The 15,696-nt window shown below is 40.6% G+C and overlaps 1 protein-coding gene across 6 annotated transcripts in view; it reads right to left on the minus strand.

Annotated features, from left to right (window-relative positions):
* Positions 1–201: 201 nt before the first annotated feature.
* ATP7B (ATPase copper transporting beta) overlaps positions 202–15,696 on the minus strand; it is a 45,173-nt gene continuing 29,678 nt past the window's right edge. For all 6 annotated transcript variants that reach the window (XM_035323594.1, XM_035323603.1, XM_035323619.1 and 3 more), the window contains 13 exons: positions 15,590–15,681; positions 15,350–15,477; positions 13,198–13,352; positions 12,850–12,984; positions 11,825–12,019; positions 10,472–10,654; positions 8,805–9,003; positions 7,389–7,535; positions 5,865–6,007; positions 4,491–4,694; positions 4,261–4,378; positions 3,401–3,503; positions 202–2,413 (listed from right to left, as the gene is read on the minus strand). In XM_035323594.1, the coding sequence (XP_035179485.1) occupies positions 2,149–2,413; positions 3,401–3,503; positions 4,261–4,378; positions 4,491–4,694; positions 5,865–6,007; positions 7,389–7,535; positions 8,805–9,003; positions 10,472–10,654; positions 11,825–12,019; positions 12,850–12,984; positions 13,198–13,352; positions 15,350–15,477; positions 15,590–15,681 (2,067 nt within the window). In that variant the 3' untranslated portion in view covers positions 202–2,148. The remainder of the gene's footprint in view (positions 2,414–3,400; positions 3,504–4,260; positions 4,379–4,490; positions 4,695–5,864; positions 6,008–7,388; positions 7,536–8,804; positions 9,004–10,471; positions 10,655–11,824; positions 12,020–12,849; positions 12,985–13,197; positions 13,353–15,349; positions 15,478–15,589; positions 15,682–15,696) is intronic.

Below are 15,696 nucleotides of genomic sequence, written 5' to 3' on the forward strand. Positions count from 1 at the left end.
TGAACTAGATCTCAAAGCAGTCACACTAATCAGCCACCAAATCTCTCTTACCCAAGTACACTGCAATTTTGAATGTGTGTATAATGTGATCTTTGGCTTTAACTACTTTTCATGTGTTGCAGTAGACTAATCTAGCCAGCAGACTGGTCTGAAGTTCCAAAAAGTGGTGATAAGTCACCCATATAATCAAGTCAGTCTTAGTTCTGCTGCAATCTATCACTTTATTTTTGGTGCACCCTTCCAAAAAACAACAACAACAAAAACCAAGACACACAGATGTTGTTTGTTTAAAAAACCATCAAATTTTTACTGTAAGCACTGGTGAGAAAACCCAACGTAGTAAAACAGTAGGCCACCTTCCCCACAGGGCTGTCTGTAGGCACCTGTGGCACGTTCGAAAGGTGTGTGCCGTGAAAGTAATCTCTGCACATATAAAGAGATTTTACAGTTTTAGAACAGATTTGTATAATTATATTTAAGACAATGCTGTTGATGTTTTCTAAAGGCAGCTCAAGCATAATATTAAGAGGAAGAGAGAATAGGAAGACCTGCCTGATGCTTTAGGAACAGTCTTTTTCCTGACTCGTAAAAACAAACAACGTTAGGAGGAGCAGGGCTTGAACCCCCGTTGGAAACAGTCCTGTATTTAAGTCAGTGAAATTAAATGCACAGTCATTTCTGTTCTTTCACCTTTTAGATCAGATCATAAAACTCTGGTCTGCTTACTTCAGAGTCCCACAATTCAGCAGTACAGCACCATGGGACCAGATTCAGTGCACTGAAGCAGGCGATTGCCCTGACTCCAAAAGGTGTTAAGGGCTGAATTTGACATTGAGAGTGACAAAGTTACTGCCAGCTTTGGTAAAGACGTTAAAGAGAAAAATGTTTGTTCAGCACCTTCATTTCTTATTAAACTAGAGAAAAGATGAAAATTAAAACCAATTCAAAACATGAAAACCCATTTACATTAAAATTCAAGCTATTACAGATCTTTTTAGTTCAAGCCCTTCTGTCATCAGAAACAGTAAATTATACCACGGAAAGCAGAAGTCCAACATTTTAGGGCCACTTTTCCACCACGTCCCATTTAACCTTTTGACTCCACTTTAACCAACAAGCAAGCTGGATTTAACGTGCAGTGAACTTGCTTCATCCAGCCGTGCTGGAGTCACACCAACAGTAGACCTCGTCCTGCTTTCAGTCACTCCATGATAAATACCTCCTTCACTCACGCTGACTTAAATTCTTCACTCAGAGGGAAGAGCCAGCCAACTGTCCAATTGTCTGGGACTTCAAAGGATCCTGCAAAGTATCCACAGGAAAATGCTGTGCTACCTTGCACCAGGAATTGCAATAAGAATGGAATATTCCTAGTGGCTTTAAGGAGTTTGTCCCAAACAGGACTATCTGTAAACACTGTAATAAGTCAGAGAAGGTGTCCTGTGAGAAGAAAGGGGAAAAAAGAGCTGATATGGAGCAAATGAGGAAACCTAGGAGAGCAGTGGGAACCACAGAACAGGTTTAGCAGTGGAAATGTGGACCAAAAGGATGTGGACACTTGAAAGCGAGTGAAAGTCTGACATGGACATTTCAGAGAGCTGTAGTCAGTGAAACACAAGCATTTTTGGTCCAATAAGATGCACACGAATCCTAAGTATAAAGTGCTCTCACAGTGATGTGACTAGTTAGGATTCTGCTCAGAAGTACAGCTTCCAACCACAGAGCTCCGTATGCCATGGATATTTTCACTTGGACACTGAAACTAGTATCTGGAAGCTCTGAAAATATTTTTGCTTCATGTACTCCTGGAAGAATAAAGTTAGAAAGAGTGAAAAGTATGAAATTTGGTGCCCAGCAAGCAGTCCAAAAGAGAGAAACTCCATTAAACTCTGAAATTACAATTTTACATTATTTCAGTATTTGCTGTGTGCAAAGGAGCCAGTTCACTACAGAGCCCCAGACTCTTTCAGTGACCAGAGGTAACTGGTGACCTGAAGGAATCTGCAATCCATACAACCCAACACCAGACTGAGTTGCAATCGTTTTGTGAGCTGAAGGAACAACTTCGCTTATAACCTTGAACATCTTGATGTTCCTCTCGGTTTCTCTCGTCACTGGAATGTTCCCTGCTGCACTAGGAGCAGTGCTTCAGATGCACTGTTCTTCATCTCTTCCGTTCATGAGCAGCGACCACTTGTCCCCCTCCTCCTCAAAAAAAGCATTATGTCTGGGCAGCTTGTCTGAAGTCAAGGAAGAGAGAGACACTTGGCTAATCTGATCCCAGAGAGCTGGTCTGGACGAATCCCTCCTCCTATCATCCACTCCAATGTGAACACTGATTTGGGAAGGAGTAAGTGGCTTCATGCGGCCTTGAGCTTGTGCCTCGTAACTTTCTGTGTCTGGCTTCTTATAACTAAGAAGAGAGAGAGAAAAGACATTTAGTATCAAGAGGTCAATGTGTGGAAGTGACTTTGGCATTACAATAAATCAGAAACTTCTGACAACCCAATTGCTACCTGCACTTTAGACAAAATATTAATGGCTAAGAGCGGTGATCACATGGCATTACGACAGCTCAAACAGTAAACGAGAAGGTCTCTCAAAATGAGGTTTTTATTCAAGACCGTGATCTCACTGAGCATTCACAGGACCAGAATCATCATGCAGTAACAGATTTCTAACATTAGTTTACACTGCACTGTACACTACAGAAGGCTCAAGCTAGAGTAGAAGTATTTGAAGGTTTGGACTAATTTCAGAAACTCCAAAAATTCTGATTTTAAAAAGATGTTTGTTCACAAAGCTCTTAAAAGGAGGTCCATTGCAACTGCACCCCCAAAATGTACAATATAAAGTTAATAGAATTTGAAAAACCTTGTTATATTTCAAAAAGTCATTCACTTCCAATAAAATAAAAGCAGGATGCTTTCACCAGTTGCAAAGGTCAAAAGAATAAATGTACTTTGCTTCTCCTTTTCTCCTTGGCTAAATTAAAAAGACTGAATAATAAAAACAGGTGCAAGTCTTCCAAAAACCATTTACTGCTACCTTATGGAGAACTCCCGTTTGAATTATTTGTTCAGTTGATATCCACAACAAGAACAGCACTGATCGGTACCTCCCTTGGTACTGAACTTGGTTCACAATCTCCATCACAGCTGTCCTTGTGGCATCCAGTCACTATTTTAGCTGATAATTAAAGACTCAATATAGTCTTAGTCTGGTTGTGTTCATGAGAGTGACATCCGTCTCTCCTGGCGCCACAAATTAGACAGAACATCCCCGTGCTAAAGGGCTCTCAGGTGTTTTTAAGTATACAACGCCCCAACTACTGTCTCGTTTCAGTGCCAGCAGCAGCGCTGCCGACAGCTCCCCAGTTGCTCAGGGTAAGCCAACTTGCCATTTCAGCTGCAGGGAGGACAGCACGACGGACACAGAAGAAGCTGCCATTGCAGCTGATCCCATCCAAGGCTGAAGCACGAGGCCAGCGGGCATGAACACACCTAGCAAAAGAGCATATGGACGTCAGCCAGGGCAGTTTGTCCCAGTGCAAACATTCCTGTCCCTGCATATCACAGAACAGAGCAACATGACTTACTGAGACCTCTGGAAACACAACTAGATAAACATGAATTTACTTACTTAGTTTTAAATATGTCCCTTCAGTTGCAAGGGCTGGTCTTTGCACAGATTCAGCTACAAGACTGCAGCCACAAGGTAAGACTATTTCTCCCTTCTGCACGTATGAAAAAAAGCAAAAGCAATAGAAAGACAAAGCGACAGGCCAGGCAAACGAGGGAGAACTTACTGACAAAGAAAAGAGAATTGCTAAAAGTAACTTTTAAGTAAGAATTTGGAGCATGAGAAAATGTTTGACAGAAGCAGAGAGAATCCAAACAGTATGAGAGAAAACGTGCAATTCGGGATGAGTAAAAGAGGGAGCACTAAGAAATGGGATGATCTCTCATTAGAGCTGGTTTAGAATATACTAAAACTGATCCAAGTACTGCTATGTAAAGTAAGAGTGTTTTTTATTTTAACATATAAGAATTCACTCATAAGAGCTTAAAATTTGGAGAATATAGACTTCTTCTACCAGCATAAATATAAATGCACATATATATTTTGTCCTCCCTCTGTCATGTTTTAGATGCCTCAGGAACCTCTCTTCAATTGCTTGAGCAGGAAATCCTGCAAGAGGCACCACAGAGCTCAGCAGTGCCGCTGTCTTCTGCAGGCTGAGCTCCGGCAGTCACCCACCTGCTGCTATTGGTATTCCAAGCAGATTGTAAATTAAGGCAAGAATCAGATTTATCCGTATTCTTCGTACTGTTCTCTTTGATAAGTGAATACTGGCAACAACATCTAGCAAGTTGTTCTGCAAGACAGAAAAGCACTGTAAGTTTTCCAGATACTGTCTTCAGAATACCGAGCTAAAAAGAAGAGCAATAAAGTGATGAAAGAAGACGGGTCAAAATTGTAGTGCTCACTCGGATGAGAACAACATCTGCTGCTTCAATGGCAACATCGGTGCCCGTTCCAATCGCAATTCCGATGTCAGCCCTGGCTAGTGCAGGGGAATCATTGACTCCATCACCAACCATCGCAACCTTCCTCCTCTCATTTTGGAGCTCCTGGACCTTTGCAACCTTGTGAGAAGGAAGAACTTCAGCGAAGACTTTTTTGATCCCAACCTACGTACAAAGAAACACATGCTCGTTGGTGATATGCTTCACACCAAAAGGAAAAGCAAATGAAGATCGACCAAACTAATTCTGGTCAAGGCAACACTTGCAAGCGGCACAGAAAGCTGAGGAGCAACATGCCTTTGATGTAAGAAAGGGATGGATTACAGCCCCCTTCGTCATCACCGCAGAGAGGCTGGCAAACCTCACAGGGCTCCTGAAGCTCTACTGCCCTGGCAGGTAAGGGTTTGATGGCTAAAACAGACAGTTTTCAGATAATCATGCTGCTTGATGGATATGTACCAATAAAAGTTTTAGGGAAACGCACGCAAGAGTCATATACAATCAGGCACTTGCACTAGGGAAATGCCAACACAAATATGCAAGTCTCAGGGAAACTGAAAATAAAGCAGATGGCTGGGTAAATTTACCCATCCACACCTCCACTAACCTGGAGGTGCTTAACCAAGAGCTTAGTGCTGCAGTTGGAGCACAGAGGTGGGTGTACTAAAGAGGGCCGTGACAACACCCCTGGGCTGGCTGCCTCATCAGGTAGAGATCAGCTTTTCACTACAAGAGGTAGAAGTTATCTTTTTACAATTCAAAAAGTAACATTTTAAAAGTGGCTCCCCATTTCTCCATTGGAAAGGAAGTAAGTGACAAAATTTCAGTGAAAACGTAAGTTGGCACAGACTAAGCTCGTTTGAAAACTTCACCTGAGCGCCCGGAGCCATAAATCAAAGTCTGTTTCTGAAAAACTTCTTAACAAAGAAAGGTGGGGTGGGAAAGCACTTTAAAACAACTGAACGCAAAGATGAAAGAGTGAATTAAAATATGATCCCAACTTCAAATCCCAACTTCCCTTACTGGGGACAGGACTGGACCTTAACGGCACTTCCCATCATCGTTAACAAAACATGACTGCCCTTCAGTGAAGGGAAGCAGGAGGCTTCAGTTCAGCAATGGACTAATTACTGCAAGAAACTCTGTGCCCCTGGAGAAATACTGAATGCTTCTCTTCACCGAGATCTTAACGCAGTCACTGGACTTTACTATGCCATACAACTTCACCTGATTCTTTAACACATCCATGGAAACTCTTGATTGCTTACTCCCAGTCCACTGGAATAAGCAGATCCTTGGAAGCCCATCACACATTTTTTAAACGCAAAAAGGTACCTGAGTAGCAATGGCTTTAGCAGTTTTTCTGTTGTCTCCTGTTATCAGCACCACGTCTATTCCCATGTTTTTCAGCGTGTGCACAGCAAGGGCTGCCTCCTGCTTGACAGTGTCTGCTATCGCAATCATTCCACACAAGGTACCTTCACAAAGAGACATCCTGTGTTAAGAACAGCTGTGGGCAGCAAAGGGGCAACAAAAGAGTAGGACTTTCCCTCCATCACACCACGGTGGCTTGTAAAGGAATGCTTTCTGAGCAGTATCAGCTTTCACAAGCCTGAACCCCCCCATCTGAAGTTTTCTAAGCTATGTCCCCTTTCTTACACACACTTATAAACACACACACAAACCTATTATTTGTCTGTTCCAGACCTAACAATAAATTCCTTTGATAAAACTCTTGGACCAGGAAGAAGGGGAAAAGAAGAGGGTAGCTGTTAAACATGCCTGACTGATAGGTTTTATGGCATGGACAAATATGACTGTGGGCCAGAGAATGTTTTGTGCCCAGGTCAGATGTTGAAGCTATTCCTCCAGCATGCAGAGTATTTGTTTTTATGTCCCCTAATCTTTCAGGGTTGGATCTCTATTACAGTTAATCACTTCTCTACAGGAATGCTGTGCCCATCTTCCAACACACTGACTGAAAGGCATATCCATGTTTTCCTTCACATGACCTACAAAAATCCCACTGTTTTAACATTGCGTGTTACCTTTTCAAAAGCAAGGCATTAAGAAGGTTTCAGTCCCCACTTTCACAATCACGATCACGAGCAATAATAGGAACTCCAAGTGTACATCAGAGTCCTGATTTGCAGCATTTGATTTTGCTGGACCCTGATGGAGCCCCAGCAGAGACATGCAAAGGCCTCTGAAAATTACTCTGTGGGCACATCAAGATTATTTATTCACTGATTAATTCAGAGGCCCCAAATCAAGATCACAGGGGCACCGGCAATCTATCACCATTACAGCAGCTTCTCATATTCAGCTGTTGTCTAGCATCCCTTTCTGTGTAGCAAAGAAGCCCCCTGGAAAAACTCATTTAGTCTGATCTAGTGTTTCTTTTATACTTGAACAATCTAATGAACTCCCATGTTTATTCATGGAATATTTTGAAATCAGTAATGCAACAGGTCAACCTGAAATCCTTAAGTGATGTAGTCAGGGTGGGACATCAGTTTGTGGTTGCATCCCCTGCCCCGGCACTGTTTTTTGGAAGCAGGAGGTTCAGAAATGAATATTTAAATTAAAAGTTACCCAACAAGATCTTTAAACACTGAAAGTAAATATTATTATTTATAACATTACAAGTTACTGTGATATTGTAATATCATAAATTGTATTATTATACATTATATATATAGTACATATATTGTATTATTATATAAATACTGGAAGTAATAATAATAAGTAGTAGTTTCTTGACACTAAGTTACCAATGAACTGGTTTGCTTTGTTTTTTATCCTCTCCTCAGTAGAATCTTTTGAGATTATTAAGTCTCTTCAAAGAAGAGCAGTTACCATCTATAGCCACTAATATGGCAGTCTGTCCTTTCGTTTCGTGGTCTGTCATTGCATCATTGACGTCATTTGCAATGTGCAAGCCATTGCGTCGCATCCACTCACGATTTCCAATCAGTACCGAGTACACATGGGAAGCTGATGGACCTTTGTGGAGAGAGAAAAGAAAAATGAGAAACTTACAAACAGGAGACATGCCAGAGACATTATGCTTGAGAATGACAGTTTCAGGCTGTTGAAACACTATTGAAACACTCTGTAGAGGTTTTCTTTTGTGTGCGTCTTTGACTGGGAATGGCCACATCAAAGACACTTCATCTGGGGGCTTATCAAATGAAATGAGGCTTATTTGAAGTGCTGCTGTCATGGCCAAACCCAAATGCATAGCCACCACCTGATGACAGCCTCATAAAACTTTTCTCCTTCAAGACTCACTTCTGAGCCCGTTTATACACAGAGCTGCGTGATGAACTTAATGGAAGTATTTGCACATATTTGCCTTTGTGAGTTCGCATTGTTTTTCTGGATAAGTGCAGTGTGCACATTTCCTAAATGTCACACCACATTGTTCTCACAACTAACAACTTCTTTCAAATATAAAGGCTATTTTTGGTAACAAAAAAGTAGTTTTGTTCTAACAAACAATGAAACAGTATGCAGAGCACTTCATTAAGAAGTCAATCCAACTTCACAAAAGCCATCTGAAGCAAGAGAGAAGCTATTACATCAACACCATTCACAAATGGCACAGTTCTGATGATTAAAGTTCTTATTTTATTTAATTCTTCTAATAGCTTTCTCAAAAAGGTCAGAAGAGACAGTCTTCAGAGAACTGATGAGCTTCTTAAGGAAGGCTTTCAATATGTATTCTTTCTCTCGTACAATAACAAAGATCAAAGTGCCTTTCACAGAGCCTGAAACAAAAATAAATGTATTGGCTAAATCAAAAACATTAGGCACTGAAACTTTTATTGTGCATCTGCTGAATATGTTTTTTTTGTTTGTTTTTTAATTAAGTGCCTTGAGGGATATTGAAACAGAAAACAAAAGGTCCAAGTTATTACAAAACTAAAACGTAGGACATAAACGTAGCAGTAAGATAACGTATGTTAAAGGTAATTGCTCCAAATGAGAAGATCTTGCTAATTGTCAAACTTTGCTTTCTGCTGGACCATTCTTCTGTCCAAAAGGGACCTTGCTGACTATGGCTTATTGCCTATGTATTATACAGACTTTTGGAGTACTCAGCACCAGAGCAATTGAGAGTAGGGGAGAAGAGAGTTTGAATTTTCATTAAGGCTTATTTTTGTCCCTCGTGTTCTTTGTCTCTCTCTCCATCTTTCTGCTGTTCCTAGTCTGATAGGACTCATTAGCCCTTGCATTGCAACCAGCAGTCCCTTTTGAGGGCAGACGTACCTTCTGATTCTGAGAGCGTGATCAGTGTGTTATCTTCCAGAGGAACACTGCTGTTCCCACTCCTGTTAGCGTCCGGCTCACCCAGACCCTCCTCGGCCATGCCCAGGACAGCCTCAACGCCACCAACTTTGCAGCTGATGCCACAGCCTGGGACTGCCTGGAAGTTGGTGCAGTACCCCAGGCTCTGAGTGCCAAGCTCCTGCAGATGTAAGCAGAGTTCTCCATCAGTCAATGTGTGGTACAAATACTAGACAACTCCCACCAAGAATAGACCTTATTCCCCCTCTTGACAAAGACTTAACAAAGCAGCACAGAGCATCAGTAGTGCAGAAATTAAACAAGGATGTCCTAGATGTGCTGGGGTTTTCAAAGTCAAAGAAGTTACAGTTTGGTTCATGACCTCAGCCAAGACTAGGAACTAAAAAGAAATACTAGAGCAAGCCATACAGCCTCTGAAAAGATGCAACTTCTAGTTAGCTTCACAGACAAGTGGCTGTGTGGCATCAGCTCTTATGTATATACACACACACATAGGACAGCAAAAAGCTGCATCTAATCCCAGGGATCTCCTGGTCTAGTGGTGACTCTACCAGGGAGAAGCCAGTAAGTACCTTCAAGATGAGAAAACGGATTACTAGGAGCCCATGTTTTTTTTTTTTCCAATCTTTTTGCAATTCACTCATTTATAACCAAGTTATTCTGGCTTCTCTCTCAAAGTCAGAACTAGGTACAGTGACCTCATTACAATGTTGAGATGATAAGGCACGTGGTAAGAATAGCTTCAAGCAGTATAGCATTTGAATTCATATAACCATGAGCCAGTAATAATTGGTGCATGTGACAATGACAGAAGTATCAGGGAAACTAAGACAAATTTGGAAACAGAAAATGTTAAATATAAAAGAGGCAACTGAATCACTACCTACACTCTTTTTTTTCCTTCTAAATTTACCTGTTAACTTCTAAATTTCACCACTGAAAGATCTGTCATTAGTAAGTTTGAGTTTCATCAACTAATTGCAAGAAGCCCAGTGACTTGCCTTAGCAGCAAGAAGTTAGTTATTTTTAAAGCAGGTTTCCTACATTGGTTTCTATTTGTACCTTCATTCTTCCTGAAATACCTGATGAACACATGCGATATGTAAGTGACCTCTAAGGATCTGCACAATTTGTGAAAACATGAGTAATCTATTAATTCATTTGTGAAATTCACATGTATCACAGGGCAGTATTCATGTTTGTTTTAAAGCTTTTTGCTTAATCTATTCAGATAAGCAAGTGACTAATAGAAGTGACTACTACCATCAGGTAATATGTGAAATGCCACCACATATATTTGCTTCATGATGCTATTTTAAAAATAAGCATTCTTCCTAGGTATATTCTGTAATCCTTTTTTTTTTTTTTTTTTTTTTTTGACTCTGTTATTTCTGGGAAAACTTCCTAAGGTCTTGCTTGAGTACTCCATAGAATTACCAGAAAGCCAAATCTTAGCATATGCCTTCTAGGTATCATCCAGAGTAAGATGCACAATCATAAAATCCGCCAGCTTTTCAGCCTGTGACTTTTCAGAGAGACCTGTCCCTCTGGAACTTGTTCATTTCACACAACATTGCTCATTCACATAGATCCCTTTAACCCTGAGGTGAAACAGAAAGGCTAAGTACCTCTTTGCAGTATTTAGTGACTGCCACTCCTAAAGGATGCTCGCTGCTGGCTTCTGCAGTGCCAACCACCGCCAGGACCTTCTTCAGAGAGAGCACAGCTGTGTTTCCCAGCAGAAGTACCCTCATCACCTTAGGAACTCCACAAGTGATGGTCCCAGTTTTGTCAAACATCACGGTCTTGATCTGCAAGAAAGAAACCACAGTTACCGCCTAAGCTGTGTGATCACAGGAATGCTTGCATGCTTTAGGCACATAAATGCAGGCAAGACATCAATAATCAGTTTAGTGTAACCAAACCAAGATGAATAAACCTACAAAAGCCAGGAATTCCCATACTGTGAACTGCTGTGCAATAGGACCCCTTATGCCTTCTTATTCATTGCCCATGTAGCTGCTGTATCATGCTGTACCTGTATCAGGATCTCAGACAACACAGTCACTGCAGGACTTGTGCGCTCTCTCTCTCTCTCTCTCTCTCTCTCTCTCTCTCTCTCTCTCTCTCTCGTGTGTGTGTGTGTGTGTGTTTTCCCATGCAAGAGCAATACAAGGAGGGCTTTTACGAACGCTGTTCTAAATGATTAGCAATAGCATTTAGGAAAGAGGATTCAAAGTTGTTTGGAGATAGAGCAGGTGGGAGAGAATTCAAGAAACTGCAACAAATTCAAGAAATGGTGATCTAACCAAAGCTAACCTCACCAAATTTATCAATCACTTGTTAGCCAGCCCTGTAGGTCTTGAGGAATCAGCAAAGAACCAAGAAACACAGCCCCACATACACCAAAACTCAAAGCTAAATTCTAATCTTGAAAAATAAACACAGCACAGAGAAACACATAAACCAAAACCCTTAAAGTCGGCACTATTTCCATTGTCAGCTAATTCCAGCCCATCAACCTTGCAGAATCCAACAGGTCACCTAATTTTCCAAGCCCTGACCCTACTTTTCCCTGTAATCCTAAAGTTAAAAACAAAACAAAACAAGCTAGTTAGAAGTATTTTTCCTGTTTTTTGTTTGTTTGTTTTGTAGTTGTTGTTCCATTTTGTTGTTACTTTTGTATTTGTTCCTTTTTTCTTTGTTTATTTTGCAGAGCTTTGTAAAGAGCCTTCTGGTCTCTCATATCACAATTTTATCATGCCCAGTAAGAACAATAATTACCAGTCTGATTAACTTATTCTTACTTATCCTTTTCACTTAAGTTATTCCGTTTATGTCTAATCTAGTCTCCCACAACATAGTTTAAACTCATCTTCTTACTGGCTTTAGACGTGTCAAATCCTTTTTCCTCCTCCTCCTCTTTTCATCAGTTTTCTATGTTGCTAGGTAAGCTACAGAAGTACAAATGAAGTATTAACCTTGTGTGCCATTTCCAGGGGTTTTCCACCTTTGATGAGAATGCCGTTCTGCGCAGCCACTCCTGTGCCCACCATCACAGCCGTTGGGGTAGCCAAGCCTAAAGAACAGGGGCATGCAATGCTCAGCACGGTGATTGAGGTTTGAAATGCAAACCGCAGGATCAGTTCAGCTTTTGTAACGTGTTTGTTCTGATTCTGTGAGAGAGGGGGAAAAAAAAAAAAAAAAAGAGAGATACATGTTTGCTGTTAGAAGATAACACAGATGTGTAATTAATCATATTCATTGCAAAAAAAAAAAAAAAAAAGCCACACATTTACCCAGAAACCTCCAGTATAGGAATGCAATCTGTTATTGTTACTGTAATGGCAAGAAACATCAATATTATGAATTGTTTATGGCATTGTTTTGTGGCTTTCTTGCTGCTCAAGCACATGTATGCTTCACGACTTTCTGTTGGACACCGCCTATTTAAGCAATACAGCAGATTTACCCCTTACATTAAGGGGTTTGACAGAGTGACTCTGCTCTCAGGCTCCTGGACCAGTGTGTAACTTCCTGGCATTCCCTTCTTCATCTACCAAAGGAGAACACTACTTCCAGGTGCATGGAGCACCACAGTTGCTGAGCATAGCAATACACATCCTAAAGCAAAGAGAAGCTCTTCTTCCTTCTAAAGCCAAACCCACTATCTGCCAAGGAACAGGATGTCCAACAAAATTTCAAGCATGGTAAGAATGACTCAGACCCTTTCAATACAGCTATAGACAATGTTTAATCCAGAAGGAGTGCCGATAAATTCAGTTTGTAAGAACCCCATGCAGAAATAAGGGCTAAAAGCACAGGTATATTTATACCTGCAAATATATTTTAATTAGTTTAATTATCTACTCCGTGTAAAAAACACCACACTGTACAAAAATATTTGCCATATTACAACATCAAACCCTACACACACAGAAGGTATGTTAATTTCACTGGGAGATTTCACTGACAACAAAATCCAACTCTTAGCGAAATTACTTACAGGAAAATATTTCTGAATGATATCAAATTTTATAAAACCAATTGTGATCCATACTATCAAAGTCACTGTAGAGATAATGATGATAAATGGAACAAAATATCCACTAAACTTATCTGCCAGTTGCTGGATAGGCGCCTATAAAAAGAAGAAGATATATTTGTATGTTTATTTGCATGTTTATGATCAAAACACAAATATGCAGAATTCATGAAAATAATAGTCTTTATCTGATCCTTTTTTTTGAAGTCTGGAAAAACACAGTTTGCTGAATGTGTAAATATGTCAAAATAAGGAATCTTCTTATTTTCTCAAAATCTGTGAATAAGGCTTACTTTCTTTTTCTTTTACCTTTGACATTTGAGCTTCTTCCACCAATTTCACAATCTGTGCTAGGGTGGTATCGTTACCAACGTGGGTTGCGTTAACAAGAACTGAGCCATGCGCATTTATAGACCCAGCGATCACTGTGCTCCCAGGCTTTTTAGTGACTGGCATGGCTTCCCCTGGAAAGAAACAGTAAGAATAAATGTGCCAGACCAGTGCAAACAGCTCTAATGACAGTGAACTTAGTCCATTAGCACACAGCACATTGCCTGCTAGCAAAATCAGCACGCTGAAGAATAATGACATGAAATCACATCTTGTCTTTCTCTGTCTTCTGAAGATGTGTGTAAGTGGTGTCTTACTTCTATATACCTTTTTCTGGGTTTATTTTTGCAGCAAATGCCTTAGGAGACGTCTCTAGCTCTTCCTTTTCAGCCTGCCTAAGATCCAGGGCTCTCATTCTCCTACCTCCAGAAACAATCCCCAGCCTACAAACACCAGTGCTCTGTCCTTCCATCACACACAGTCCAGATGCCTGCATCCTGATATTTGAGTGGGCCCTAGTATAAATCTACAGTCTCTACTCCCAGATTTTCCTAAAATAGGTCATGGTTTCTCATGCCTTCACTGGAACTTTGAGACACACGGGAGGGGAAGTAATCTTTCTGAGTATCTTGGCTAAGAAATGCATCACAAAATAAACAGCCAAAGGGACGGACAGGTTCACTGTGAGAGAAGATAGCTAATTTTGGGGCACCCAAGATGCAGGGTATTAACAGAAAAGATTTAGGATAAATTTTCTCTGCAAATTATGTTTATGAAAAACTGTGATTTGGCACCAGCAGAGGTTAAAAAAAGTCACATAACATGTGGACTGTGAACAGGAAGACACAGCACAGCTCCTCAAACCAAGAATTTGGAAGTAGTGTACAACAAACAGATGGCTCAGCCACCTCTGTTTTCTGTGATTATCCTTAGCAAATGGGCCAGAAACTAGATGTTATGCTTTATGCTCTCTTTTCCTCAACCAAAAAAAAAAAAAAATAGCATTACTATCCCTGCAGATAAACTCAGCATCAGCTATCTCATTCCGTTCCCAGCTTTTTAATAAATCACTTCATTACTGAAGGAATCTGGGCAAGGCTTTATTTGATTAACTGGACAATAACCAGTTTAATCTTCAAAAGCACAACAAAGTTGATCAGTCCTCTAACAAATCCAGACTGCAGCCTGGAAAAACACTACACTGCTTGGTGTAGTAGTCACCAGCAACTGTAGAAGCTGGGGGTGGATGGAAATCCTACACCTTTCCCCAGAACAAAAGAGCCCAACCACCCGGATTATGAGAATCCCTCTTTGCCATTTTGCTCTGAACCTCTGAGCTACAACTTGTCCTTTGTCAGACCAATAATGGAGGAAGAAGTGTAAGTTTCTTTAGTCCTAACCCTCCAGTATGCCATCCCTCAAAAGGGCCAGGAACAAATAGACCTTAAAAGGAACTGCTACAAATTTCTCCAACTGATATTTTGTACAGCCATGGGAGTTTACATATTCTGTCTCCATTTCTTCCACCCTCAATTTTCAAAGACTAGAAAAATTATCTCTGTGGCAAAGCTCCCATTCTCACATTGTCTCTCCAAGAATCTCTACAAATCTTTATTTTCTGTTCTTAAGGTAAGTGATGATGACTGGTTCTCCTAAAATCAAGGGTGTCCCTCCTCTGCAGGCAAAGGAAATACCTAACTACATCAAGCAAGCCAATGGCAATGTAAAGGTTACAAATCCTTTAAGTTATTTATAAGAATTACACAATCAAATAAATCCTTATTATATTAACAAAAAGAACTGAAATTTTCAGAAATTATGAATAAGTCCTATGACCCTTAATGAGCCCCAGGTTGTGAGGCTTGCTTTCTCTTTCCTTGCTCACTTGGCAGTCCCTGTTGGAAGCCCTGTCTCATGCCCATGCATATACATCCCAAAATCTGTTTGTTTGTTTTTTTTTAGGGTGCGTGCGGACACAGGATTTGGATTCAAGCTCACAAAGCCCAGGCACAGAGTTCATTAAGCTGGAAGGTTATTCAGACAACACCTTTTGGTTTGGGGCTGTTTTCTTTTCTTATATGAAAAAGTTACAGAAGATTTCACATCCCTACACAAGTTTAAGGGAAATTACCAGTAATGAGAGACTCATCTGCCATAGAACTGCCTTCAATGACCTTTCCATCCACAGGGAACTTTCCACCAGGAACAACTTTTACAATGTCACCCCTTTGAACCAGTTCAACAGCTACTTGCTCCTCCCTACAAAAGATACAAGTAGAACAGACAGATCATTTAGGCCAACAGCTTCAAAAGAGTAATTCTTTCACATTAACTCATCAGGCCTAGGCTGAGGATTTTTGGTCATGAATACCTGATGATTGAGTGGTCAGGTCCAAGAGTCACCACAGTGGCTTCCGTGGCTTGAAGAGATATCAGTTTAGCAAGAGCTTCTGAGGTCTTACTCTAAGAAACAGAGAT

This window comes from Oxyura jamaicensis, chromosome 1 (assembly GCF_011077185.1).
Source record: "Oxyura jamaicensis isolate SHBP4307 breed ruddy duck chromosome 1, BPBGC_Ojam_1.0, whole genome shotgun sequence".
Taxonomy (NCBI): Eukaryota; Metazoa; Chordata; class Aves; order Anseriformes; family Anatidae; genus Oxyura; species Oxyura jamaicensis.